This window comes from Oncorhynchus masou, chromosome 13 (genome assembly GCF_036934945.1).
Source record: "Oncorhynchus masou masou isolate Uvic2021 chromosome 13, UVic_Omas_1.1, whole genome shotgun sequence".
Lineage (NCBI taxonomy): Eukaryota > Metazoa > Chordata > Actinopteri > Salmoniformes > Salmonidae > Oncorhynchus > Oncorhynchus masou.
Genome location: NC_088224.1, coordinates 9,541,706 through 9,554,605, shown reverse-complemented (window position 1 = coordinate 9,554,605; position 12,900 = coordinate 9,541,706). Strand labels below are relative to the sequence as shown.

The 12,900-nt window shown below is 44.0% G+C and overlaps 1 protein-coding gene across 1 annotated transcript in view; it reads right to left on the bottom strand.

The window, feature by feature from the left end:
- Positions 1–2,929: 2,929 nt before the first annotated feature.
- LOC135551343 (gamma-aminobutyric acid type B receptor subunit 1-like) overlaps positions 2,930–12,900 on the bottom strand; it is a 180,491-nt gene continuing 170,520 nt past the window's right edge. Inside the window, exons 17-18 of the mRNA XM_064982564.1 lie at positions 7,818–7,964; positions 2,930–3,370 (exon numbers count right to left, since the gene is read on the bottom strand). Of these exons, the coding sequence (XP_064838636.1) occupies positions 3,083–3,370; positions 7,818–7,964 (435 nt within the window). The 3' untranslated portion in view covers positions 2,930–3,082. The remainder of the gene's footprint in view (positions 3,371–7,817; positions 7,965–12,900) is intronic.

Sequence of the window (12,900 nt, the reverse complement as noted above, 5' to 3'; positions counted from 1 at the left end):
TATTAGATGTCACGTTCTGACCTTTATTTCCTTTGTTTTGTCATTATTTAGTATGGTCAGGGCGTGAGTTGGGGTGGGCAGTCCACGTTTGTTTTTCTATGATTTGGGTATTTCTATGTTTCGGCCTAGTATGGTTCTCAATCAGAGGCAGGTGTCATTAGTTGTCTCTGATTGAGAATCATACTTAGGTAGCCTGGGTTTCACTGTGTGTTTGTGGGTGATTGTTCCTGTCTCTGTGTTTGCACCAGATAGGACTGTTTGGGGTTTTCACGTTTCTTGTTTTGTTAGTTTATTCATGTATAGTGTCTTTATATATTAAACATGAATAACCACCACGCTGCGTTTTGGTCCACCTCTCCTTCAAGTAAAGAAAACCGTTACATTAGAGACACATATTTCCCTCAGATTACACAGATCCACAAAGAATTTCACTTTTATTTATTATCTATTTCACTTACTTTGGCAATGTAAACATATGTTTCCCATGCCAAAAAAAATCCCCTTAAAATAGGTCCAACTCTAAAGCAGTCTCTTGATCAGCATAATAGGATCCTCAGAAATATTATAAACATGATGATAGAGACATTTAAGAGTAAACACACATTTTCATGGAATGGAAAAATCGATTATAGATTACGCCATATAGACAGCTGATCTGGTACGATGCATCTGACAAAGACAAGCATGTCAGTCTTCTGTCTCTGTACAACCAGCTGCTTATTCTATTACTGATTCTCCTTTAATGTTGAAGATGCTGCTGTCGTTTCCACTATTATCCAGATCCTCCTTTAATGTTGAAGATGCTGCTGTAGGATCTAATATTATCCTGATTCTCTGTAGGATCTCATAGGATCTCGTTTTGTAGCAACGAGCATTAGAATATATGTTTTTGTGTTGTTGTCACATAAACCAGACAGGGTCAGTCATAGTAGTATGATAGGTGTTGTTTTAGAGGGTCAGTCATAGTAGTATGATAGGTGTTGTTTTACAGGGTCAGTCATAGTAGTATGATAGGTGCAGTGTAAGGTGTTGTTTACAGGGTCAGTCATAGTAGTGTGATAGGGGTTGTTTTACAGGGTCAGTCATAGTAGTATGATAGGTGTTGTTCTACAGGGTCAGTCATAGTAGTATGATAGGTGTTGTTTTACAGGGTCAGTCATAGTAGTGTGATAGGTGTTGTTCTACAGGGTCAGTCATAGTAGTATGATAGGTGTTGTTTACAGGGTCAGTCATAGTAGTATGATAGGTGTTGTTTTACAGGGTCAGTCATAGTAGTATGATAGGTGTTGTTTTACAGGGTCAGTCATAGTAGTATGATAGGTGTTGTTGTACAGGGTCAGTCATAGTAGTATGATAGGTGTTGTTTTACAGGGTCAGTCATAGTAGTATGATAGGTGTTGTTCTACAGGGTCAGTCATAGTAGTATGATAGGTGTTGTTTTACAGGGTCAGTCATAGTAGTATGATAGGTGTTGTTCTACAGGGTCAGTCATAGTAGTATGATAGGTGTTGTTCTACAGGGTCAGTCATAGTAGTACAATGCCTCTGGAGAAAATGACAGTTAACTAAGTTCCTTGCTCAAGGACACAGACAGATTTTTCACCTTCTCGGCGTAGATATTCAAACCAACTTTCGGTAGTATATGGTTATTATGGTAAACAATAAATATGGTAAACATGTATTGTGGTAAACAATAAATATGGTAAACATGTATTGTGGTAAACAATAAATATGGTAAACATGTATTGTGGTAAACAATAAATAAGGTAAACATGTATTGTGGTAAACAATAAATATGGTAAACATGTATTGTGGTAAACAATAAATATGGTAAACATGTATTGTGGTAAACAATAAATATGGTAAACATGTATTGTGGTAAACAATAAATATGGTAAACATGTATTGTGGTAAACAATAAATAAGGTAAAAATGTATTGTGGTAAACAATAAATAAGGTAAACATGTATTGTGGTAAACAATAAATATGATGGATGTCTCGGCCATAACATCACTACCTCTCTGTTCTCCCTCACTAGGAGTAATGTACATACTAACCCCAGATGGCTGTTGATACATCATGCTCTGAGAGCAGCAGAAATTATAGACTGCATGAGTGTGTTGTTCTTACCCCCCCCCCCCTTAAACAAATATGGAATGATTTCATTTATTGGACACAAGGGGGAGGAAGTGACAAGGAGAGAGAGAGAGAGAGAGAGAGAGAGAGAGAGAGAGAGAGAGAGAGAGAGAGAGAGAGAGAGAGAGAGAGAGAGAGAGAGAGAGAGAGAGAGAGAGAGAGAGAGAGAGAGAAACGATAATCCTCTGCTTTCTGTTTTCCCTTCTTCAAATCCCTTTCCCTCTTTCAACAGTTCTCTTCAGAAAGCTTCCTCTTGTCTTTTGGCTGTTTTAAGATAAGGCCCCTCTCTCTCTGATCTCTCTCTCTGTCACTCCTCTGACCACTGTCTGTTCTCTCTCTCTGATCTCTCTCATTCAATGAATCTCATACCCGTTTGACTCCCGTTGCTCCTCTGATCACTGCCTTACTCATCACTAAGCACCCTCCCTCCCTCCCTCCCTCCCTGCCTGCCTGCCTGCCTGCCTGCCTGCCTGCCTGCCTGCCTGCCTGCCTGCCTGCCTGCCTGCCTGCCTGCCTGCCTCCCTCCCTCCCTCCCTCCCTCCCTCCCTACCTACCTACCTACCTCCCTCCCTCCCTCCCTCCCTCCCTCCCTCCCTCCCTCCCTCCCTCCCTCCCTCCCTCCTCCTCTCCCTCCCTGCCTCCCTACCTCACTCCCTGCCTCCCTCCCTGCCTCCCTCCCTCCCTCCTCTCCCTCCCTCCTCTCCCTCCCTGCCTCCCTCCCTCCCTCACTCCCTCCTCCCCTCCCTCCTCCCTCCCTCCCTCCCTCCCTACCTCCCTCCCTCCTCTTATTCACTAAACATACTTTCTCTGACTCATACTCATTCACTCACTCCCACTCACATTTGTTGTGTTGATGCTCACTCCGTTCTCACGCTTCCTCTAAAAGCTACCCCATCTCTTACCCCACGCGCCCCATTTACTCATCTCTCCTTCAGATCTTCTCGCTCTACTTGTAGAGGAGCTGTAGCCGGCTGGTGTGGCAGTTGTTTCTACTGATCTTGCCATCGGGTTGATAGAGGTTGGAGGAGTTGGAGAATGATGGAGGGAGGGAGTGGTTGTCTGAGGCGGGGTTGGGGTACCCCGGTGGGGGGATGAGGGATTTGGGGTCGTTGTTCGAGGGGATGGGGAGAAGGGGTGTGCTGTGGTTCTGGTTGGCTGTGGAGGGTCGTCTTCGGGAGCGGAGGGCTTGTCGCTCCACCAGCTGGTTTCGTAGCTCTGACACCCTCTCTTCTTTCTGTGAATGAGAGAGAGAGAGAAAGAGAGAGAGAGAAAGAGAGAGACAGAGAGACAGAGAGCGAGGGCAAGGCAGAGCGAGAGAGAGAGTGGGCGAGGCAGAGAGAGAGAGAGAGAGCGAGAGAGAGAGAGAGAGAGGGCGAGGCAGAGAGAGAGAGAGAGAGAGAGAGAGAGAGAGGGGGGGGCAGAGAGCAAGGGCGAGGCAGAGAGAGAGGGGGACAGAGAGCGAGGGCGAGGCAGAGAGAGAGAGAGAGAGAGAGAGAGAGAGAGAGAGGGACAGAGAGCGAGGGGCGAGGCAGAGAGAGAGAGGAGAGAGAGAGAGAGAGAGAGAGGGGGACAGAGAGCGAGGGCGAGGCAGAGAGAGAGAGAGGCAGAGTAAGAGAGCGAGAGAGAGAGAGAGAGAGAAAGTGTTATATTCAAAGTGAATGATCACCTATCCTTTAGCAGGTTGATGTTTATTGTCATGAATCTTTCCCTGGAGGCATAATTGAAAGGTTTCTGCTAGATGGGCCAGCTGCAAAGTCAAAATTGGCTATAAAAAAAGATTGTATGACTTTGTGGCTGTACCAGCTAGTGACCACTCTGTAGAGCTGCCTCCAGTACACGAGTCATTCAAATAAGTGCTAACCTGCAATCCTTTAACTAGGAATCAGGAGTCCATAAGTAGCTTGTTTTTGGTCACAGGTTCAGGAATGGCTGAAGAATTGCAACATTTACCTAGACCTAACCCTGCAGATGGCAATACTGGGTGATTTGAAAAGCCATAGTCAATCGATCAATAATATAACAATTATTTTTGCAAAAATGTTTCTTTATTTTACAATCTGTACAAACTATGAGAATAGAAAGGTTTAGTAACGTCACAGCACAGTTGAAACATACATGGAAAATAGAAATCCAAAATGGGTGGTGTTAAGAGATAGATGGGAGGGGTTGAATGGAGCTGCAGGGTGGGACAAACATCAAGATAACCTATGTTAAACATATGGGGTTTGTAAAATGTATATAGGTTCAGAAATGTTGTGAAATAGCACAGTTACAAATAGAACCGGACGGACATCAAACCGGACGGACATCAGAAATAGAGGAAGGACTAAAAACAAACAAAAAATAACTATTGTAAAATAGATTGTGTCTGTAAAATGTCTATAGTATGTATAAGCTGGAAGTAGAATACTAAGTGTTATTACCTACATGTAAAATAGGGATCTTCAAGCAGTCGTAAGGACACAGAGTCAGCAGGAGGCAGGTAGAGGTGTAAATGACTGTTGGGATTTATTAACACAGCGCTGGTGATGATGGTGATACAAAATATATATATTTTTTTTACAAATGTCTGAAAATGCCTCTCATGTCTAATCAGAAAAGCACAGGTGGGGTCTATCAAGCACGGATACAACCTCCTCAAACGAATCCTCAAACAAAACTACCAGAACATGCCCAAACAGGAACTTAAATAGCATAAACCACACCTATCCTGGCATGCAGGCCAGGTACATTTATGGGCGTTCAAGCATGCACGTTCACTCTACATTAACAAGACAGAGAGAAACCTGATGTGCTCCATACAAGACAACGATCAAATTGACAGAAAACTGGTATATGCAAATAAATAAACCAAAGCTCCTTATCAGCTAGCGAGCCCTTACGAACGACATTTCCAGCTATCGAGCTTTCCAAAAGACATGTCCAGCTATCGAGCTCTCCGAACGACATTTCCAGCTATCGAGCTCTCCAAAAGACATGTCCAGCTAGCGAGCCCTCCGAACGACATTTCCAGCTATCGAGCTCTCCAAAAGACATGTCCAGCTAGCGAGCTCTCCGAGCGGCATTTCCAGCTAGCGAGCTCTCCGAGCGGCATTTCCAGCTAGCGAGCCCTCCGAACGACATGTCCAGATATCGAGCTCTCCAAAAGACATGTCCAGCTAGCGAGCTCTCCAAAAGAAATTTCCAGCTATCGAGCTCTCCAAAAGACATGTCCAGCTATCGAGCTCTCCAAAAGACATTTCCAGCTATCGAGCACTCTAAACATAATGTCCAGCTATCGAGCTCTCCAAAAGACATGTCCAGCTATCGAGCTCTCCAAAAGACATGTCCAGCTATCGAGCTCCCCAAAAGACATGTCCAGCTATCGAGCTCCCCAAAAGACATGTCCAGCTATCGAGCTCCCCAAAAGACATGTCCAGCTATCGAGCTCTCCAAAAGACATTTCCAGCTATCGAGCTCCCCAAAAGACATTTCCAGCTATCGAGCTCTCCAAAAGACATTTCCAGCTATCGAGCTCTCCAAAAGACATTTCCAGCTATCGAGCTCTCCAAAAGACATGTCCAGCTATCGAGCTCTCCAAAAGACATGTCCAGCTATCGAGCTCCCCAAAAGACATTACCAGCTATCGAGCTCTCCAAATGACATGTCCAGCTATCGAGCTCTCCAAAAGACATGTCCAGCTATCGAGCTCTCCAAAAGACATGTCCAGCTATCGAGCTCCCCAAAAGACATGTCCAGCTATCGAGCTCTCCGAACTACATTTCCAGCTCGCGAGCTCTCCGAACTACATTTCCAGCCAGCGAGGTCTCCGAACGACATTTCCAGCCAGCGAGCTCTCCGAACGACATTTCCAGCTAGCGAGCTCTCCGAACGACATTTCCACTTGGAGAATGAGAACGGTATGAGCGTAGTAATACATATACTTAATGACTAAACAGAAATGAAGTTCCCATAACCAAACATTACAGAGCGCGAGGTATATATTTACTGCACATCTACCATTCCAGTGTTTAATTGCTATATTGTAATTACTTTGCCACCATGGCCTATTCATTGCCTTATCTACCTTATCTTACCTCATTTGCACTCACTGTATATAGACATTTTGTTTTCTTTTTGTTCTACTGTATTATTGACTGTATGTTTTGTTTATTCCATGTGTAACTCTGTGTTGTTGTATGTGTCGAATTGCTATGCTTTATCTTGGCCAGGTCGCAATTGTAAATGAGAACTTGCTCTCAACTAGCCTACCTGGTTAAATAAAGGTGAAAAAAAAAACACAAACTGGGAATTGATCAACATTGTAAAACAATTGACACAAAGAATGAATAAGTACGCAGGAATTGGCGGGAGTCAGTGGAGAGAGATGTGCCTATAGTGCATCTTAGCCAGATTACTGCATAACATCACTGCATTAGACACAGATGCTATACCTACTGCATATTATCACTGCATTAGACACAGATGCTGTACCTACTACATAATATCACTGCATTAGGAACAGATGCTATACCTACTGCATAAAATCACTGCATTAGGAACAGATGCTGTACCTACTACATAATATCACTGCATTAGTAACAGATGCTGTACCTACTACATAATATCACTGCATTAGTAACAGATGCTATACCTACTGCATAAAATCACTGCATTAGGAACAGATGCTATACCTACTGCATAATATCACTGCATTAGGAACAGATGCTATACCTACTGCATAATATCACTGCATTAGGAACAGATGCTATATCTACTGCATAATATCACTGCATTAGGAACAGATGCTATATCTACTGCATAATATCACTGCATTAGGAACAGATGCTATACCTACTGCATATTATCACTGCATTAGACACAGATGCTGTACCTACTACATAATATCACTGCATTAGGAACAGATGCTATACCTACTGCATAAAATCACTGCATTAGGAACAGATGCTATACCTACTGCATAATATCACTGCATTAGGAACAGATGCTATACCTACTGCATAAAATCACTGCATTAGGAACAGATGCTATACCTACTGCATATTATCACTGCATTAGGAACAGATGCTATATCTACTGCATAATATCACTGCATTAGGAACAGATGCTATACCTACTGCATATTATCACTGCATTAGACACAGATGCTATACCTACTGCATAATATCACTGCATTAGGAACAGATGCTATACCTACTGCATATTATCACTGCATTAGGAACAGATGCTATACCTACTGCATAATATCACTGCATTAGGAACAGATGCTATACCTACTGCATATTATCACTGCATTAGGAACAGATGCTATACCTACTGCATAATATCACTGCATTAGGAACAGATGCTATACCTACTGCATAATATCACTGCATTAGAAACAGATGATATACCTACTGCATAATATCACTGCATTAGAACAGATGCTATACCTACTGCATAATATCACTGCATTAGGAACAGATGCTATACCTATATTATCACTGCATTATGCTATCACATATTATCACTGCATTAGGAACAGATGCTATACCTACTGCATATTATCACTGCATTAGGAACAGATGCTATACCTACTGCATATTATCACTGCATTAGGAACAGATGCTATACCTACTGCATAATATCACTGCATTAGGAACAGATGCTATACCTACTGCATAACAGAACAGAACCTGTACCTCCTGAATGATCTTCTGTAGTTCCTTGTTCTCTCTCTCCAGCTGTCTGGACTTCTCCTCATCGTTGTTGTTGGTGGATGAGCCCTGTGTCTTCATGGTCTCCTGGGTGTCTGACTGCCACTCCCCTCGGGTGATCAGACGACGCATCTACAGTATCACCATGGAGATAAACATTCTGAACTGAAACATCTACAGAGTATCACCATGGAGATAAACAATCTGTACTGAAACATCTACAGAGTACTACCATAGAGATAAACAATCTGTACTGAAACATCTACAGTATCACCATAGAGATAAACAATCTGTACTGAAACATCTACAGTATCACCATAGAGATAAACAATCTGTACTGAAACATCTACAGTATCACCATAGAGATAAACAATCTGTACTGAAACATCTACAGTATCACCATAGAGATAAACAATCTGTACTGAAACATCTACAGTATCACCATAGAGATAAACAATCTGTACTGAAACATCTACAGTATCACCATAGAGATAAACAATCTGTACTGAAACATCTACAGTATCACCATAGAGATAAACAATCTGTACTGAAACATCTACAGTATCACCATGGAGACAAACAATCTGTACTGAAACATCTACAGAGTATCACCATAGAGATAAACATTCTGTACTGAAACATCTACAGTATCACCATAGAGATAAACAATCTGTACTCAAACATCTACAGAGTATCACCATAGAGATAAACAATCTGTACTGAAACATCTACAGAGTATCACCATAGAGATAAACAATCTGTACTGAAACATCTACAGAGTATCACCATAGAGATAAACAATCAAACATCTACAGTACATCAGAAACATACAATGAATTGACCTGGTGCTCACCGGTACGGAGTACCAGCACTTTGAATATTAACACCGGTACCAGCACTTTGAATTTTCTACAATAGAATATAATCCCCAAAATGTTAACACCGGTACTGTAGCAGACATACTGTAGTTACTGAGTGAAGTTGCTACGGTAACACAGAAACATACTGTAGTTACTGGCTGAAGCTCCTATGGTAACACAGAGACAATCTGTATTTACTGACTGAAGTCTGTAACTACAATCTGTAGTTACTTGACTCTTTGCAAACTGGAAACCACATATCCTGAGGCTGAGCCGCTGGGGATTTTAACAAGGCAAATCTGAAAACAAGACTCCCTAAACTGTATCAGCATATCAATTGCGCAACCAGGGCTGGTAAAACCTTGGATCATTGCTATTCTAACTTCCGCGACGCATATAAGGCCCTACCCCGCCCTCCTTTCGGAAAAGCTGACCACGACTCCATTTTGTTGCTCCCTGCCTACAGACAGAAGCTAAAACAAGAAGCTCCCGCACTGAGGTCTGTTCAACGCTGGTCTGACCAATCTGATTCCACGCTCGAAGACTGCTTCCATCACCCCGGCAGTCCAACAATCTAAGCTAGATGCACTCAATCTCACACAAATCATCAAGGAACCCACCAGGTACAACCCCAAATCTGTAAACAAGGGCACCCTCATAGACGTCATCCTGACCAACTTGCCCTCCAAATACACCTCCGCTGTCTTCAACCAGGATCTCAGCGATCACTGCCTCATTGCCTGTATCCGCTACGGATCCGTAGTCAAACGACCACCCCTCATCACTGTCAAACGCTCCCTAAAACACTTCTATGAGCAGGCCTTTCTAATCGACCTGGCCCGGGTATCCTGGAAGGATATTGACCTCATCCTCATCCCGTCAGTTGAGGATGCCTGGTCATTCTTTAAAAGTAACTTCCTCACCATTTTAGATAAGCATGCTCCGTTCAAAAAATGCAGAACGAAGAACAGATAGAGCCCTTGGTTCACTCCAGACCTGACTGCCCTTGACCAGCACAAAAACATCCTGTGGCGGACTGCAATAGCATCGAATAGTCCCCGCGATATTCAACTGTTCAGGGAAGTCAGGAACCAATACACGCAGTCAGTCAGGAAAGCAAAGGCCAGCTTCTTCAGGCAGAAATTTGCATCCTGTAGCTCTAACTCCAAAACGTTCTGGGACACTGTGAAGTCCATGGAGAACAAGAGCAACTCCTCCCAGCTGCCCACTGCACTGAGGCTAGGTAACACGGTCACCACTGATAAATCCATGATTATCGAAAACTTCAACAAGCATTTCTCAACGGCTGGCCATGCCTTCCTCCTGGCTACTCCAACCTCGGCCAACAGCTCTGCCCCACCCGCAGCAACTCGCCCAAGACTCTCCAGGTTCTCCTTTACCCAAATCCAGATAGCAGATGTTCTGAAAGAGCTGCAAAACCTGGACCCGTACAAATCAGCTGGGCTTGACAATCTGGACCCTCTATTTCTGAAACTATCCAGCCGCCATTGTCGCAACCCCTATTACCAGCCTGTTCAACCTCTCTTTCATATCGTCTGAGATCCCCAAGGATTGGAAAGCTGCCGCAGTCATCCCCCTCTTCAAAGGGGGAGACACCCTGGACCCAAACTGTTACAGACCTATATCCATCCTGCCCTGCCTATCTAAGGTTTTCGAAAGCCAAGTCAACAAACAGGTCACTGACCATCTCGAATCCCACCGTACCTTCTCCGCTGTGCAATCTGGTTTCCGAGCCGGTCACGGGTGTACCTCAGCCACGCTCAAGGTACTAAACGCTATCATAACCTGCATCGATAAAAGACAGTACTGTGCAGCCGTCTTCATCAACCTTGCCAAGGCTTTCGACTCTGTCAATCACCATATTCTTATCGGCAGACTCAGTAGCCTCGGTTTTTCTGATGACTGCCTTGCCTGGTTCACCAACTACTTTGCAGACAGAGTTCAGTGTGTCAAATCGGAGGGCATGCTGTCCGGTCCTCTGGCAGTCTCTATGGGGGTGCCACAGGGTTAAATTCTCGGGCCGATTCTTTTCTCTGTATATATCAATGATGTTGCTCTTGCTGCGGGCGATTCCCTGATCCACCTCTACGCAGACAACACCATTCTGTATACTTCCGGCCCGTCCTTGGACACTGTGCTATCTAACCTCCAAACGAGCTTCAATGCCATACAACACTCCTTCGGTGGCCTCCAACTGCTCTTACATGCTAGTAAAATCAAATGCATGCTTTTCAACCGTTCGCTGCCTGCACCCGCACGCCCGACTAGCATCACCACCCTGGATGGTTCCGACCTAGAATATGTGGACATCTATAAGTACCTAGGTGTCTGGCTAGACTGTAAACTCTCCTTCCAGACTCATATCAAACATCTCCAATCTAAAAACAAATCTAGAGTCGGCTTTCTATTCCGCAACAAAGCCTCCTTCACTCACGCCACCAAACTTACCCTAGTAAAACTGACTATCCTACCAATCCTCGACTTCGGCGATGTCATCTACAAAATAGCTTCCAATACTCTACTCAGCAAACTGGATGCAGTTTATCACAGTGCCATCCGTTTTGTTACTAAAGAACCTTCTACCACCCACCACTGCGACCTGTATGCTCTAGTCGGCTGGCCCTCACTACATATTCGTCGCCAGACCCACTGACTCCAGGTCATCTACAAGTCCATGCTAGGTAAAGCTCCGCCTTATCTCAGTTCACTGGTCACGATGGCAACACCCACCCGTAGCACACGCTCCAGCAGGTGTATCTCACTGATCATCCCTAAAGCCAACACCTCATTTGGCCGCCTTTCGTTCCAGTTCTTTGCTGCCTGTGACTGGAACGAATTGCAAAAATCGCTGAAGTGAGACTTTTATTTCCCTCACCAATTTCAAACATCTGCTTTCTGAGCAGCTAACCGTTCGCTGCAGCTGTACATAGTCTATCGGTAAATAGCCCACCCAATTTTACCTACCTCATCCCCGTACTGTTTTTATTTATTTACTTTTCTGCTCTTTTGCACACCAATATATCTAGCTGTACATGACCATCTGATCATTTATCACTCCAGTGTTAATCTGCTAAATTGTAATTATTCGCCTACCTCCTCATGCCTTTTGCACACAATGTATATAGACTCGCTTTTTTTTCTACTGTGTTATTGACTTGTTAATTGTTTATTCCATGTGTAACTCTGTGTTGTTGTCTGTTCACACTGCTTTGCTTTATCTTGGCCAGGTCGCAGTTGCAAATGAGAACTTGTTCTCAACTAGCCTACCTGGTTAAATAAAGGTGAAAATAAATAAATATATATGTATATATGTTTCGTATTGCGTCAAACAACAACATTGACGAATACGCTGTTTCGGTGAGCGAGTTCATTAGAACTTGCGCTGAAGATGTCGTTCCCATAGCAACGATTAAAACATTCCCAAACCAGAAACCGTGGATTGATGGCAGCATTCGCGTGAAACTGAAAGCGCAAACCACAGCTTTTAATCAGCGCAAGGAAACATGACCGAATACAAACAGTGTAGCTATTCCCTCCAAGGCAATCAAACAAGCTAAGCGTCATTATAGAGACAAAGTAGAATCGCAATTGGCTCAGACACAAGAGGTATGTGGCAGGGTCGACAGTCAATCATGGATTACAAAAAGAAAACCAGCCCCGTCACGGATCAGGATGTCTTGCTCCCAGGCAGACTAAATAACTTTTTTGCCCGCTTTGAGGACAATACAGTGCCACTGACACGGCCCGCAACCAAAACATGCGGACCCTTCTTCACTGCAGCCAAGGTGAGTAAAACATTTAAACGTGTTAACCCTCGCAAGGCTGCAGGCCCAGACGGCATCCCCAACCGCGCCCTCAGAGCATGCGCAGACCAGCTGGCTGGTGTGTTTACAGACATATTCAATCAATCATTATCCCAGTCTGCTGTTCCCACATGCTTCAAGAGGGCCACCATTGTTCCTGTTCCCAAGAAAGCTAAGGTAACTGAGCTAAACGACTACCGCCCGTAGCACTCACTTCCGTCATCATGAAGTGCTTTGAGAGACTAGTCAAGGACCATATCACCTCCAACCTACCTGACACCCTAGACCCACTCCAATTTGCTTACCGCCCAAATAGGTCCACAGACGATGCAATCTCAACCACACTGCCCTAACCCATCTGGACAAGATGAATAGCTATGTGAG